Source organism: Chelonia mydas, chromosome 2 (assembly GCF_015237465.2).
Source record: "Chelonia mydas isolate rCheMyd1 chromosome 2, rCheMyd1.pri.v2, whole genome shotgun sequence".
In the NCBI taxonomy this organism is placed as follows: Eukaryota; Metazoa; Chordata; order Testudines; family Cheloniidae; genus Chelonia; species Chelonia mydas.
In genome coordinates, this window is record NC_057850.1 from 252,397,829 (window position 1) to 252,414,733 (window position 16,905).

The following is a 16,905-nucleotide window of genomic DNA, read 5'->3' on the forward strand; positions in this document are numbered from 1 at the left end:
CGGGGCAGCAGCCCAGGGCGCAAAGCCACAGGGGTGGAAACAGATTGGGATGGGGGAACGGTAGGGGATGCAAATATGCTTGCTTGCCCTGGGTGCTAAAATGCCTAGTTACAGCTCTGCTTCACACCTCATGGCCTCTAGAATACCCCAGTAAAGTTCACTTAGTGACGGTAGCTTGTTTACCTCAGTGCAGCGACATAGGTTCACGCCTGCAGTGCCCTGCTGTAGGGGTCACTGCATGGTAGCAGGTGAAGAACTTGGTTGGTACCTTGACATCTGGATACTTGGCTAAACTTCCTGGCTCTACTGAGAGTACTGGGGGCTTTCTTGTGAGATTTCAAGTACTTCTGGCTTCCAGCTGGGCAAATGATCCTTGGCGAGCAGCCTCTTTTGCTGCACTCTAAGACTAAAACGAGCATAGGTGTGTAACAATAACATACATATATATTTTAAAAAATATATCTCAACTTTTTTGACCCTCAGGAAAAGTTCAGTTTGTTTGGCTCAATTTTATGGGTAACTTTTGATCTGGTTCTTACTTTATCCAAACCCACCATCATTCTGATGAACATCTAGAGGAGCTGCTAAACTGAGGTCTCTCTTGCCCATCCAGTTGTGATGTAAAGTCCCAGGATTCTTTTCCAAAGGAAAACACTGATACTCTACTTTCTTCGTCAGCCTTTTCTTTCTCACTTAAATAGATTCCAGTATGGCTATACTTTTAGCTGGCGGTGTAATTTCCAGCTCAGAGACATTAGATCAGATTGAATTTGACAAATGGTTTTGGTTGACATTTTTTTTTAGAGCGATTAAACATTTTGTTTTGACCATTTCATTTTGAAACGTTTTGTTTTGACTTGTTGACTCAAAGTGGCATTTCAAATTAATTTTGGGCAATTAAAAAAAAAAGGCAAAACAAAGGAGGGGAAACCACCACAGATGTCCAATTAAAAATGAAATACTCGACCAAAAAATTAACAACATAGTTTTGAGGCCACCGAAAACATTTTGAGTTGACTGAAATTTTGGGGGGGCATTTTTGATTTGGTGAAAACTTTGTGAAAAAACAATTTGGGTTCCAATCAAACCAGAATTTTTTTTAAAAAATTTGGTTCAGCCTTCCCAAACTGAAAATCCATTAACTCAGCCCTACCTGAGTAGTTTCAAAGTTTCCATGAACCTCAAATCACAAGTGATGAGTCCCACAGATCCTACAGTCTGGTGGCCGGATCTTTGGCTGACATAAATGGGTGTAGCTCCATTGAAGTGAATGGTGCTATGCCAATTTACACTAGCTAAGGATGTGTCCAGGGGATGGAATGTAAATGGGAGGGAACCAGGTGTCTCCTCCTCCCCAAGCTCCAGGGATGAGCTTCCAGTGTTCTGGGCTATTCTGTGATGCCATTTTGTGAGTGGGTGATGTTGCAGGTTCAATATCATCCTGTTGACATGCAACATTGCAAAGACAAGTCTGCCAAACGCAATGTCTGTGTAGGGTTCAGCAGACTCCACCAGAGCTTTATAGAGTGGATTTGTAGTTTTGTCTAAAACTTTTCCCCATTTGCTTCGTATGGTAAATCACTCAGCTTTCTTCAAACTTATCCTCAATTTTCATTTCCTGACATGGAGTGACAGTTTCCACCAAATTGCAATGAAGTAAAATTCTGAAGTTTGCACAGTAGGGTGCATCCTTTATGAGCCTCTTAGCAATCTCAGGCCTTTCCACACTTTTACTTCTATTTAAAACCCTTCCTTAGATTTCTCTATACAAAACCAGATTCTTTTTCTTACCTGCACTTAAGGCAGGGAGGACTATAATCTAGCAATTAGCTGCCATTGTTGGCATACACCTTACTACTAGGAGAAGTTCTTAAGCTGCCTGAAAGCACTCATAAAATACCACCTAACTGCTAAAATTGGTTTTCTACCCTTTAGAGCTGCACTCTTAAAGTGAAAAGAAAAGGAGTACTTGTGGCACCTTAGAGACTAACCAATTTATTTGAGCATAAGCTTTCGTGAGCTACAGCTCACTTCATCGGATGCATACTGTGGAAAATACAGAAGATGTTTTTATACACACAAACCATTAAAAAATGGGTGTTTATCACTACAAAAGGTTTTCTCTCCCCCCACCCCACTCTCCTGCTGGTAATAGCTTATCCAAAGCGATCACTCTCCTTACAATGTGCACGATAACCAAGGTGGGCCACTTCCAGCACAAATCCAGAGTTTAACAAGAACGTCTGAGGAACAGGGGGGGTTAGGAAAAAACAAGGGGAAATAGGTTACCTTGCATAATGACATAATGCAAGGTAACTATTTCCCCCTTGCTTTTTCCTAACCGCTCCCCCCCCCCCCCCCCCCCCCCCCGTTCCTCATACTTTCTTGTTAAACCCTGGATTTGTACTGGAAGTGGACCACCTTGGTTATCGTGCACATTGTAAGGAGAGTGATCGCTTTGGATAAGCTATTACCAACAGGAGAGTGGGTTTGTGTGGGGGGGGGCGGGGCAGGGGGGAGAAAACCTGGATTTGTGCTGGAAATGGCCCACGTCGATTATCATACACATTGTAAGGAGAGTGATCACTTTAGATAAGCTGTTGCCAACAGGAGAGTGGGTTTGTTGGGGGGAGGGTGGGGAGAAAACCTGGATTTGTGCTGGAAATGGCCCACCTTGATTAACATACACATTGTAAGGAGAGTGATCACTTTAGATAAGCTATTACAAGCAGGAGAGTGGGGTGGGGGGAGAGAAAACCTTTTGTAGTGATAAACACCCATTTTTTTATGGTTTGTGTGTATAAAAACATCTTCTGTATTTTCCACAGTATGCATCCGATGAAGTGAGCTGTAGCTCACGAAAGCTTATGCTCAAATAAATTGGTTAGTCTCTAAGGTGCCACAAGTACTCCTTTTCTTTTTGCGAATACAGACTAACACGGCTGTTACTCTGAACTCTTAAAGTGGCTTGTAACAGTTTTCATAAACTCTTTAGATGTACGTATTATAAAATAAAAGGCCAGATTGTTTTTACTTGTTGTTTAGAGGATTTCGGGATCTGTGTCTAGTTCTCATATCTCCATCAAACACGGGTGAAACAGCAAAATAACTTTATTTGTGCTTGCTTTTTTGTAGGTGGAATGCAAAGCAGTGATGGTCTTTTTCCACTATTGTGTCATGTCCAACTATTTCTGGCTGTTCATTGAGGGATTGTACCTTTTCACCTTACTCGTGGAGACCTTTTTCCCAGAGAGGAGATATTTTTATTGGTACACCATCATCGGTTGGGGTAGGTGGCATTTCTTACATGGGCTTTGTTTATTTTTAACCCTGCTGCATGCAAAAGACTTCACTCCCCCTAATTTTATCTTGAAATGAGGAGTTGAATGAGAACAAGCGAATGAGTGTAATCAAAGCAGAAGCCACCTGGTATTTTCAGTCACCAGCTCCAGGCACTTGCATTTCTATGCTCTCCATGTGTTTGCGTGTACAAGTGTGTGTGGCATGTAATCTAAAAGGAGGACTTCCTTACCTCCCACCCCAAAGCCCCGGCATCACAACCATCTTCCTTGCCCAATTTGAGATGAATGAGACCTCCTTTTGGGACTCCTCAGCAGTGCTCATAAGCCAGTCATATGGTTGGCTGTAGAACCATGGAGATCCAAGCGTCTTTCTTTCTGAAGAAAATCAACATGCCTCTAGTAGCACTCCAAGAAGTGTTTTAATAGTCAAAAAAGAAGCAAACCAGACAACCCCCACTTCTCCATTATATGTGGATTAAGTGATGTAAGTTTTTTTTTTTCTCCTCCCACTGGTATTACAGATATCAGTATTGTCATTATAAACCAAACTGCTTCTTGTCTCCCAGTCTAGCCAGACCTGCATTAAAATAAGGACGATATTGCATCACTTGCGAGCATATGGTTTCCTTTAGAGGATTTCTCTTTGCAAGAAGAGTTCTTAATGTTCTTAATAGGAAGTTTTCTGCTTATACACATCAGAAAAATAGCCGCTCTGGCTCATTCCTTGAGGCTAGTCATGTCTGAAAGCTGATGACTGAGTGGAAAGCATCTCTAAGTAAGACTCACTTCACAATCCAGAAATGGATAGGTAAATAAGAGCTGGTTATCTTGGAAAGAAACAAACCGTGCTTTAGAGAATCCTGTGATGATATGTAATGTGCTTATTTTGGATGTGAAACTTCTGGGGCCAAATTCATGTTAATCAGACAGTATGTAATTGAAATTTTGGCTATGAATCCAAGATGCCAGACACAGGAGAAACCATTGATTGCAGCTGCTTGTCTCAGGTTTAATCGCATGGTCTCAAGGTTAGGCCCAATGTTCTATGTTTTGTAAAACAAGTTCCCTTCAAAACTGATCATGGATAGAAATAACTCCTTGGAGTAATTTAAAAAAACAGCAAAAGAAATCTGAAAACATTTACAGCTCTGGTTCTTCTGATTTGTATTATTTTAGCACTTATGAGCCCCAGTAGGATTCAGGGCTCCATTGTGCTAGGCTCCGTATATAGGCATAGGAGACAGCTCCTGCTATGAAGATCATGCACTCTAAACAGAAAAAGAGTGGGAGGGGAAACAGAGCCACAGAAAGATGAAGTGAGAAAGCCAGGTATAGAACTCTTGTCTTTGCAGGTCTAAACCAGCACCCTAGCCACTCAACCACACTGCTTCTCAGCAAAGCTGCTATCTAATCTAAAAGAGCGGGGCTCTGTGCCCAGGCAGAGCCCACTGAGTTTAATGACACTCCATGCAGGCGTAAAGCTCTATCCCCATAGATCTGCTTGCAGGATCTTCTAGGCTTATGTCTGTTAGCGCATCTGAATATAGTGTTCAATATGAGAACAGGTTTCAGAGTAGCAGCCGTGTTAGTCTGTATTCGTAAAAAGAAAAGGAGGACTTGTGGCACCTTAGAGACTAACCAGTTTATTTGAGCATGAGCTTTCGTGAGCTACAGCTCACTTCATCGGATGCAACAATATAAGACAGCATACAGACACACTGACAAAGGGATTGTCCGTCTATATAATTAAAGAACTACCTAGATGTGTAACCAGACCATAGTGCAACCCTGTCTCAGGTGAATATTTGATTTCAGGATCATAAGTTCCCCAGAGCAAAAAATGTCCAACGCTTCAAGGTGCATGGAGCTGCATGCATAGGAGCTGAAGGGGGGTCAGCACTCTGCAGGGCTGAGGTCTTCACCTGTGTTTTGGAGGGCTCCAAGTGCATTGTCAGCACTCAGCATAAAATTAATGACCGTTACAAATGTGGATACTTTTCTGAACTATTCAGTCCTCTTAGCCCTGCAAAATAGGTCTGATAATTTCAGGAAAGATCCTATCTTCTCATGAGATTTCTTGTAATTTCTGCTCCTGGTAAGGGAAGAAATTCTCTCTGCAAGAATGGGCCTTTCAGCAGCATTTTGATGCTGCTTTTATTCTGACCTTGCCATATCAACACATGCACAAACACCATATGCATAGAAATAAACAGCAGTGCATTCATCATTTCAACGAAAATCCATGTGTCATGGAGCTGGCTCAAGAGATGTAGGTCAGGCTTGACAAAGCCCTGGCTGGGATGATTTAGTTGGGGATTAGGTCCTGCTTTGAGCAGGGGGTTTGGACTAGATGACCTCCTGAGGTCCTTTCCAACCCTGATATTCGATGATTCTATGACTCTGTGTATCCACAAGTACCTGGCTACGGCGGAATCGCAGAGCTCCTCCGGCTAGAGCAGGGGCAGGGAGCAAGCTCCTCCGGTCCTGACGCTTGAAGAGGTTGCGCGCTCTCTCACCTCTGAGGTCCCGTGGCTGGAAGAGCCGTTAGCTCCCGCTGCGGCCCCAGGACCTGCACCCCTGCTTGCCCCCCGTCTCCTCCCCGTGCATATCCCTATGTGGAAGCGTCGTTTGGATTACATTTGCAATAGATACACTGGGCCCGATTCTGATCTCACACCCACTTTTCATTGCTGTAGCTCCACTGACTTTTTTGCAGTAACTTCTGATTTACACCATTGTAAGCAAGAGATGCAGCGGACCCGCTCGATCTGATCACACTTACAGTTTCATCAGATCTTCATTTTTAATGTAGTGTTTTGGTTTGAAATTTTATAAACATCCATTATGCACCCAAAGATCCTTGGTCTTTCATAAGCATGAGAATATTAACATTGGATTCAACTTAACATGCTTTATTTCCTCTCCCCAGAATGTTTATTTTTGTTGCTGTTCAATCTTGCTCTATTTTAACTTTTCAGAATATCCGGCTATGTTCTTCTTTGACAGAGCTCTGCTTTGCTCAACCAAATAGGTTTAGAAAGTGGTATTCTCAATTTTAGTAGCTTCAGGACAGGCCCTGAGAAGATTAATTCTACTTATTAACCAATGTGACACCAACTCAGCTTTGCAAAATGTATGAAGCTTACTTGCGGCTGCCAGTCTCACCTCCTGCTACACCCTAGGGTTGTCTACGTCCTTGTGGTTTCTGTCAGTCCCTCTCCTTAATCTTCCCACCAGGGGTTGAATCTTTCATTTGCCCCATTTCAAAAATACAATGCATGCCATTAAAACTCCACATTTGCCTCTGTGCAGCGGTTGCATCCCTCAGCATCTCTAAGTAGAGGAAGATGCCGGGCTTATTTCCAGTGTTTTGTGTGGTGATTGAACAATATCAACAGCACAACAATCTAATCCTGCACCATTCTACGACATTGGCCTAAAACACTATAGACCCCTCCCTGTCGTCATTTATACTCATGAAACCTCACTGAAGTCAACTCACCCTTTTTGGATTCTGACTCGAAGTCCTTACTCGAATGCCAAATCCTTACAGAGTAAGGGCTGCTAGATTCATTTCAAGAACAATCCTGTTGTAAACTGTAGGGCTTGGGGTCATTCCTAGCAGCTTTTTTTCCCCTATAAGCCATTGAAACATAAAACCTCCGTGGAGAAAGATTGCGCATCAGATGGAAGTGATGTGCGATGTGCAAATAAGGATAATAAATAACAATAAACAAATAATGATTTCTCTCTCTTGTCTTTTGTAGGCACCCCGACAATTTGTGTCACTGTCTGGGCTGTACTGAGACTTCACTTTGATGATACCGGGTAGGTACCATTGGGTGAGAAACCCTCCAGTCACCTCATTTTCAAGTGAAGTACAGAAGGGAAGAGGTCTGGTGGTTAGAGTAGGGGAATGTGGGCCAGGAGACCTGGCTTCCGTTCCTAACTCTGCCACTAACTCATTGTATAACTTTGGTCAATTTGCTTAGGCTAAACCAGTGGTTCTCAACTTGCGACCCAATCAGCACAGAGCTGTGGCCCGTGTGACATTCTCAGGGCCATACTGGTCGTATTGGATGTCGCCCACATAACACATTGTGGGCTACATATGCGGCCCACAGTGGTAAACAGGTTGAGAACCATTGGGCTAAACCACTGAGAACCTAAGGTTGGACTCCTAAATACCTATTTAAGCACAGAAGTAGACATGATACAGTATTCTGAGTTGCTGCCCTTTGAAGCCCTTGGGGATTTCAGGTACTCAGCATCTCTGAATATTAGATCCCAACTTCACCAAAGATTAGAGATGTTTGTATCTGAGGTTCTGGCTCAGGTCCATCTCTCTCAAATTCCCTTCCTAGTGATTCAGTGACTGACTACACGTAAAAACCTCTCTCCATGGAGGATTTGGGTTTTTTTTTTAATCCAGTGTTCTATTTTGATGATAAAACAAATTAAATCACCTATTTCCATGCAAAACAAGCCAGAAATCCCTGTTGTGTCATTATGATGATTATAGCACTGGTCCTAAATGCATTAATTGCTTTTAGAAATCCAGATGGCCCCTGTTTTGGGGGAGTAAATATCTCATGGGAGGAAAAACCTTTGCTGCTTTCTTTCTTAGAAGTTAATTAACATGCAGCACATGTAGATGGAGTCGAGCTGAGTCTCTCAGTGGCTATTGTATTTTATTTTTTTGAAAGATCAGCTAGGTTTGTTCAAGGGTGGGGAGGAAAAGCCAGCGTGAGTCTGAAAACATTTCAGAAATTATGGGGCCGGGAATCCACCAAGAGAAAGGGTAAGGGCTGAAATTTAAAGACACTGACTTCAACTCCTGATGCAGTCCAGTGTAAGTGAGAAGGGAACTGGGTCTCTAGATGGTGCTGTCTGTCAATCCAGAGTAATACCACTGAAGGGAATGGAGTTACACCAGAGCTCAGAATTTGGCATCTTAAAATGGAAAAGGGCCTTCCCCCGCAACAGAAGAAGTCATGTGGTTCTGGTCTCCACAGCAGCAAGCCACTCGTACCTGTAACAGAGTCTGCCTGGGAAGTGCAGTCTTTAAGTCAATACTTACATGCCCAGCTCTTTTCTCATTGTTTTTCATATTCTAATGTGCTCTTATGTCACTGACTCATAAGAAAGGGAAAAGTGGCTGTTGCTTCCACCCCTTCCATTCTGTGGGAGGCGCACGGGTTGGGCTAAAGTGGTCTTGGGAAATGCACATTTTGCCCTTGTAACTGCTTATGTTAGAAACCAGCCCGTGGGCAGTCAGGTTCAGTGGAAGGTGCAAGAGTCATGGCTAGTGGTCGAAGCAGGAACTGGGAAGCAAATCCAGTCCCAGGGCCAAGGCTGGAGTCAGGAACCAGTAGCCATTCCAGGAGTCAGTGCCGGAGCTAAGAGCCAGGCCAAGGGTCAGAGCCAGGATTGGAAGCCAGTAGCCACGCCAAGGGTCAGAACTGGAGTCAAGAACCAGAGTCAGGGTGAGGAAGCTGTAGCCAGGAGCAATCTGAGGTAGTTAGGACTGAGCAGGAACAAGGCTGGGGAACAAGGCAGTAACAGGAGCAATGCTGGAATACGGCAAGGAGCAGCAGGCACAGGGAGGGTCGCAGCTGTGGACATGAATGCACTGAGCCACTAGAGAGCTGATGCTGGGCTAACAGCCAGCCAGTTGCTCTTCCTGACCAGTTAGGTGGGGCAGTCAGTCAGGTAGCCTGCTGCAAGCCAGCTGCACTTGTTGGGGTGCTGGGAAACAGACTCTGTTCCAGGCCCTGATCCCTGACAGCTTATTCCTTTATGGACAAATTCTTAGCCACAAAATGATGCATATTAACACTGCAAAACTACTATTAATGATGTCCATATGCTAACCAGACATGGTCCCCCGCACAAACCCTCCAGAGCAGGGCTAATCTATGCAGGGTCCTGACAAATTCAGTTTTACAGATCCTGGCTGAAATTTTCACAAGTGCCTGCGTAGCTTAAGAGCACAAGAATCATTGACTTTCAGTGGGACTCTTGCTCTGAAGTCACTTAGGATCTTTTGAAAATTCCATTCACTGTGTGTGTAAGGGATAAAAATACAGGCCATTGTCTGTGCCTGACCCATTAGACCCTGCCCTAGAATTTCACCCCACATATATATACTTTCCCTGTCTTAGACAACCTATGGAGTGGTTCATTTGTGGGTATGAGTCAGGACTGATGGGGAAATTTCAGATCTGTGCACCACATACATATGGAAGATGGAATCTGGCTCACAAACATTTCCTCTACTCCCACACATGTACACACAACAAAGGGACCATAGTTTTTAATGTACGGGTTTCTACTCCAACCCCCCCCACCCCCACCCCCAGTGTTTTGCAGGCAGGCATTTGATATATGTAAAAGGTAAAGATAAACTTTTACAATATTAACATTTTGTTCTTCTGAGTTCTTTTCACTGTGGGTTAGAATCTGACAATACATCACTAGAACCAGGATTTACAGTTGTTATTCCCATGGGGAGGAAAGCTCACAACTTCAAGTGCAAAGCATTTTAGGATGCCTGATGGTGCTAGGAAAAATAAATCCCAGTCAGTAACCATGCTTGATTTGTTTTAAAATTGGGAACACTGATCAAAAGCTGTGCAGGGGGGAAAAGATCAGATGCATGTACAAGAAAAAAAAGTTTGCACTATTTTCCCAATTCGAGAAACACATCCAAGGCCTGAAAACCCAAACATTCTGTTGACCAATTTAGCCCTCAAATGAGTGTTTGTATGTAGTGCTCATGCAGTTCCATAGGTGTCAATTGTGCATATGAAGGCAGAATGCGGATCCAATGGGCAGAAATGCCATTTGCTTTAATGATAGATTGCTGCAGAGGACATTACAACAGTTAAAATAAGAACTGACCTAAACCTTTGCCCAAAACTCAGTCTGAACCTTCTAAAATATCACTTTGCTCTTCTGCACAGTAAACCTCAAAACACCCCCTTGAGCTAGTTAAGTGCTCGAATACCCATTTTGCAGACGTGGACTGATGCATACAGACACTTGGGGCCAGATTTTCAAAGGTGCCTAAGGATGCATATCAGTGGCTAGCAGGATTTTTGGCAGTGCCTAAACAGGTGAGGCGCCTAACTGTGATTGATTTAAATGGGAGTTAGGTTAAATCTCAAGAGACACCTCTTTGCATATTAAGGTGTCTAAATACCTTTGAACATCTGGCTCAGGTGATGTGGCTAAGGCTGCATAGGGAAGTCAGTGTCAGAGACAGGACTGGGAACTCTTATTTCTTGAGTCAAAGCCTTGTGCTTTAGTTGCAAGACCTTCCTTTCCCTCTTGTGACAAAGTTCCAATAGAAGAAAATATCAATGTACTGGCGTGCCCTGTGGTCTCTTTATCTCTCTCTCTCTCTCTCTTTCTTCCCCTGAATCCCCCTTTATTTTTTAATTATTTTAGCTGCTGGGACATGAATGATAACACTGCCCTGTGGTGGGTGATCAAGGGTCCCGTGGTTGGATCAATAATGGTAAGTAACATATGTACAAGATATCTCTTCATGGCTATCAATATGAGCTAAAACTGAATTAAAGCCAATGACTCTACAGGTTGTCACATAGCAGAGGGTGAGGCTGGCTAGAAGTTGCTCTGCCCTAAGCAAATTGGAAAATACCTGCTATTATGTAACATGCATGTACCCAAGTATTACTGCTCCCAGGGTTCACAGATACCTTTAGCATGCAGGACCTCTTTCTGGCTCTGGATAGTAAATCATGCACATCTCTTATTGAAGTGATTAATCACTGGAATAAACTACCAAGGGAAGTGGTGGATTCTCTGTCTTCTGGATGCCTTTCTGGAAGATGTGCTTTAGTCAAACACAAGTTATTGGGCTCTATACAGGAATAACGGGAGGAAATTATCTGGCCTGTGTAACACAGGAGGTCAGACCAGATGATTGTAGTTCTCCCTTCTGTCCCTAAGCTCTATAAAGCCAATGCAAGTCATATCTGGAGCATCAGGATGGCCCTGTCCTAGGCAGTGTATACTTGCTGTCATAAGCCCACCAGGCTTGCTTTGCCCCTATCAGTTGTACAATCAGTTGCCCACATGCAAAATGGGAAATGACTGCCTAGGAAGGTGCACTGCAGAAAGGGATCTGGGGATCATAGAGGACCACAAGCTACATATGAGTCAACAGTGTAACACTGTTGCAAAAAAAACGAACATCATTCTGGGATGTATTAGCAGGAGTGTTGTAAGCAAGACACGAGAAGTAATTCTTCCGCTCTACTCCGCACTGATTAGGCCTCATCTGGAGTATTGTGTCTAGTTCTGGGCATCACATTTCAGGAAAGATGTAGACAAATTGAAGAAAGTCCAGAGAAGAGCAACAAAAATGATTAAAGGTCTAGAAAACATGATCTGTGAGGGAAGATTGAAAAAAATGGGTTTGTTTAGTCTGGAAAAGAGAAGACTGAGAAGGGACATGATGACAGTTTTCAAGTACATAATAGGTTGTTACAAGGAGGAGGGAGAAGAATTGTTTTTCTGAACCTCTGAGAAGAGGACAAGAAGCAGTGGGCTTAAATTGCAGCAAGGAAGGTTTAGGTTGGACATTAGGAAAAAATTCCTAAGTGTCAGGGTGGTTAAGCACTGGAATAAATTGCCTAGGGAAGTTGTGGAATCTCCATCACTGGGGATTTTTAAGAGCAGGTTAGACAAACACCTGTCAGGGATGGTTTAGATAATACTTAGTCCTGTCCTGAGTGCAGGGGACTGGACTAGATGGCCTCTCGGGGTCCCTTCCAGTCCTATGATTCTATAGTAGAGCCATACTTGTTATAAGACGAAGTTATGTGGGCACAGATGCAGAGACTAAGATGGATTCAGAAAATAATAATGCAACATTTGCAGGTAGAGGAGCGTAAAATGAAATCATAAGGGTCCTGCAATTCCCGGTGACAGATCACCAAGGGGGATCCACCCTAGAGGATACGTAGGTGATGGTACTTCCACCCCCCTCCCTTGGGGGTTTCAGTGAAGGGAAAGTTAAAAATTATGTCGGGGGCTCTGATGCTGGATGCTGCTGAGGGGATGCCCTGAGCAGAGCTGTTCGCAATTTTTGACTATTTTTTTTAATCAAAAATGCAGCAGCATTAAAATCAAAATGTTTTTTTTGAAAACCTATCCGTATGGATGAAATGTTTGATTTTTGTCTGGAAAAAGGAATTTCAGAGCCCGGTGACTGTGTTAGCTTTTGTTTCTGGGGGGGGTTTTAAATTGAAATTTTTAACAGAAACAAAATGGGATTTTTTTTTACCACTTCTAGTGTTCGGTCAGGGCATTCCCCAGCTGCAGTAGCCAAGGCCCCTCACCTGCTCCCTTTTGTGGACATTATTCCACCACAGCCCCTTCCCGCCCCCTTCCTTCTCCCCGCCTGCATGGATCTGTGAGCTAAATCGAGCCTCAGGGCTGCAACGAGCAATATGGCAAAGCCACCTGCCTTACCCTCGCTCAGTAAGAGAACAGATCAGCTCTTCCTTCACATGTAGCCTGATTCTGAGAGGTGCTGAGTGCATGAAGTCAATGGGAGTTGAAAGTGCTCAGTACCCCTTAGGCCTGAGATCTGGCCAGCCAAGTACAGGCATTCAAGGATCTGTTTCCCTTGCAGTTTTTGATAATGACAAATGCTGAAAACTGTTTACTTAAGCCTCTCATTAACTGTTGCTGGCAAAGGCATGCTCAGGCACGCAAGGGAGTCTGTGCCCACAAAATCTGGGCTTGGGGCAATAGACAAAGTGGGAATGCTGCCTCCATGGCATATTGCCCCACTATTAATCATGACCCTGCAAAGTCCCCTCTCCACAGAGGTTCTACAGAGTTCCAGCTCTGCAGGTTTGGGAGGAGTGAGGCAATGGGGCCAGCGGGTCAGACTCTCCCTATCATATTAGGAGAAATACGGCATAGCTAATAGCATTCTACCCATAAGCCAGGATTGCTTTTCACTTCTCTTTTTCTTCTCTTCCCAGATAAACTTTGTTCTTTTCATTGGCATAATCGTTATCCTTGTGCAGAAACTCCAGTCGCCTGATATTGGGGGCAACGAATCCAGCATTTACTTGTAAGTACAATAGCTGTCAAATAAGCACTAATTAATTCAGATCTCTAATATACACATAGGAAAAACACCCTCAATAGAACTCAATTGACTTTTTTGTCTGTGTCATAGAGTCTATTAATGATTTTTTTTTAATCCAGCGGCCACTAAAATGCTTTTTTTAGTGCCACCTTTGATCTCTCTTTAAAGCTCTTAGAAAATAATTGTAAATGCTGTGTATGTTTAAAAAAACGATTATGCACAGATCAGTTATTTGGAAATTAACATACTGTCCAGGCTTCGAGGATTGTTATATCTATGAGACAGTTTGCTGGGCTTCATATGTTCCAAGAACCTGATCCAGAGTCCACTGAATTCAATGAGAGTCATTCTGTTAACTTCAGTGGACTTTATCAGAGATTCTAAGTTACAAAGTCCTTGTGAAGTTACATATATTCCCCTTTTTGGATGGTAATTTTGAATCCATTCAACATAAAGTAAACAATCGTTATTGCTCTTTAAACTGCTTCAAAGCTCACAACTAATCTTAAATGTTTCCATGTGAGTTTTTAAATCGGAGCTTGTTTTCATTTTGCCCTTTTATTTTTTTTTTTCCAAAACATATGTCCTGTCCATTAGCTCCTACTTCTTCCTCCTCCTAGAGAGTCGTTGTCAGCACTGATTTGGCTGTAAATCCCCATCTCCGGTTTGTGTCTCCCATTAGAATTATTTTTGTTTTACTTTTAAATACTTATGGAATGTTGAAAGGAAAAAAAAAATAGCTACAAAATGCCTGGTGCTTCCCCTGGTTTCCTGCCTAAGGACTAAGCAGGTTTCCCTTGCACCTTTCCAAAGTCCATGCATTTTGTGCAAGCTAAAACCCTGATTATTAGTCTTTGCTTAGCACTGAAAAATCCAATTTAACAGGTTACAGGAGGAGATTTCTTAACATTTAGGATTATGTTTAAAATTTCGATCTAACACCTCCACTGTACCTTACAGCCCAGTCCAAAAGTCCTTACTTACGCAAAAATCCCATTGAGGTCTGTGGTGTAGTAAGCCGTTCATTTCGTCACTGTTAAGTCCTGGACGGAGCGTAGAGAGATCCTGTGTAGTGACCACGTTTAAGCTAATTTAGAAGATAGAACTTCAGGATCTTTGTCTCTGTTCAGCATCCTAAATAATTCTCTTTGCATTCATTGCTATGGAGACTTGTGTCTATGACAAAACACTGCAACATCAATATTTGCCTAAGTAAGCATTGCAGGTCTGGTCACCAGAGGAACCCATAGTTCATTGTGTGACTGATGGATGAAAATCATTTTTTTTCTCCTATCCTATCCCCCAGTTTATGTTTGCATGAAATGGTGGCACTACTGTAGATCACGGTCTCCTTTTGGTCTTCCCTAAATGGAACATCCATTTAATGAAGGTGTTTCACTCAAAGCTGTAAGCTTTATACCCACAGACCTAAAGAATGCTTTAAATACATTCTGCAGATACACACTGCTGAGACTTACAACTCAGGAGAAACTGTAGTGGCTAGGTTAGCCCGCTTACCCACATGGTTTGCCCAATCCAGTGCATGAAGACTTCCCATGTAATTGCTTGCAGGAAATCCCCACTGCATCTTAAATGGCAATCTAGATGTGCAGAGCCATCTCTTCCTGTGAATAGCTAAGTGCATGTTTGCTGCACAGCTATTACATATGAGGCAAAGCATGTCATAAATTCAAATGATTAGAGTAGGCTATGAAGCATCCTTGCCATTTTTTAGTCAATATGGTTACTGGGTTTCACTGATATTTTTCCTATGTGTATAGTTGGCAACCAGAACAAGAAAACATCATATTTTCTGTTTCATTCGCTGCCATTATTTTTTCATATTTGTTTGCAACTGTATAAATGGACATGTGTAAATATATCCTTCATTTATGTACGTGTTATGAAGTGGAGTGTTGTTTATCCAAACAGATTTAACAGTAGCAAATGTATCTAGAAGTGATGCAAGAAATAAAAAATATAGGCATAGATATTCACAGGCAGATATAGTATATATGCACACATACTGTATACAAATCTGTTGTTACATCAGAGGTATGGTTATGTCACCATATTAAAACTTCCATGGAATATCTGCCCTGCCCTATTCTGTTATCTCAGACTAACAAATGTTTAGTTTGCCCATTTCTTTAACCAGACAAAAAATGAAACACTTCCACCCATTTCTGCAGTACTCTGAACACACCTCATATCAACAAACATGCTCAAAGCAGTTTTTTTTTGGGGGGGGGGTTATCTTTTTGTTCTAATGTACCATTTTGAAAAAAGCACTGTGGAATTCAGTACTGTCAGGCTAAATGAGAATGAAAGACAAGGCAGCTCATTCTGTATCCCAGCTGTGAATCCATAGACATGATTCACGTGGAAGAAAAAATAAATGTTCATATTGTTGAATACTGGTTGGAAAAAATACTTTGCGTGAAATCCTGGCCCACTGACCTCAATAGGAGTTTTGGTATAGGGTCAAGAACTGGGGCCAGAATTTCATCCTTTATTATAAAAATGAGACAAGCCGTCAAAATTCCCACTCAGACAGTCCCATTTGGGTCAACTCAGTACTCAAGCCCCATTCAGCAAAGCACTTAAGCACACGTTAACTTGTTCAGCAAAGGAGTTAACCATGTGGCTGAGTCCCATTGACTTCAATGGGGTATAAGCACACGCTTAAAATTAAGCACCTGCTCAAATGTTTTGTTGAATCTGGGCATTAATAAACTGGAGGTTCACAAGTATATCTATGGGCAGAATTTGGGTCATTCAGTTCAGTGGAACTATTTATGTAACTGCTATTGCTCATGTGAATAAGGTGAACAAGATGTAGCCTCTTTGCATTACCCTAAAAAGACCACTGTGAATATGTTGATACACACACACACACACAGAGGCAGAGAGAGAGAGAAAGAAATGTCATACAGTACTTTAGGATAAGTTAATTCATACACTTCCATATTAAAGAGCATGTGTATCTTTTTTGTAAAGACAAATACTCTTTTCACCCATATGGGACAAAAAAAATTGTATCCATACATTATATCCCTACATTAGGATAATTTTATATGTTGGATTTACTTGAGATGATACAGTATATGACCCATATATAAATTAATATGTAAATGGTTCCTTATATATTAAAGTCCATACACATGAAATATGATATACTATCTGTGTATATGAAACACACATGCCCTTTCCATATGGGTAAACTTGCCTGTAACTCAAGAAGAATTCTAAAAAGCTTGTTACTGGCTTTGAGAGGAAATGAGAGGAAATGTTATATTCCTATTATCTATATTGTATCTTCACACATGAGGGTCATTTTATCAACTAGCTTATGAGTTTGCTGTTTCATAGGCACTATGGGATAGACTCACAAAAGGACGTAGGTGCCTAAATCTGAGAATCAGACTCCATTGGGGTTCAAAAACCGTCTGTTCAACTGCCGCCTGT

The 16,905-nt window shown here is 42.3% G+C and overlaps 1 protein-coding gene across 9 annotated transcripts in view; it reads left to right on the top strand.

Moving 5' to 3' along the window:
- Nucleotides 1-16,905, top strand: part of ADCYAP1R1 (ADCYAP receptor type I) — a 172,958-nt gene that overhangs the window by 116,873 nt on the left and 39,180 nt on the right. For all 9 annotated transcript variants that reach the window (XM_043541642.1, XM_037891202.2, XM_027828858.3 and 6 more), the window contains 4 exons: nt 3,136-3,289; nt 7,070-7,130; nt 10,755-10,824; nt 13,328-13,419. In XM_043541642.1, coding sequence (XP_043397577.1) covers nt 3,136-3,289; nt 7,070-7,130; nt 10,755-10,824; nt 13,328-13,419 — 377 coding nt within the window. The remainder of the gene's footprint in view (nt 1-3,135; nt 3,290-7,069; nt 7,131-10,754; nt 10,825-13,327; nt 13,420-16,905) is intronic.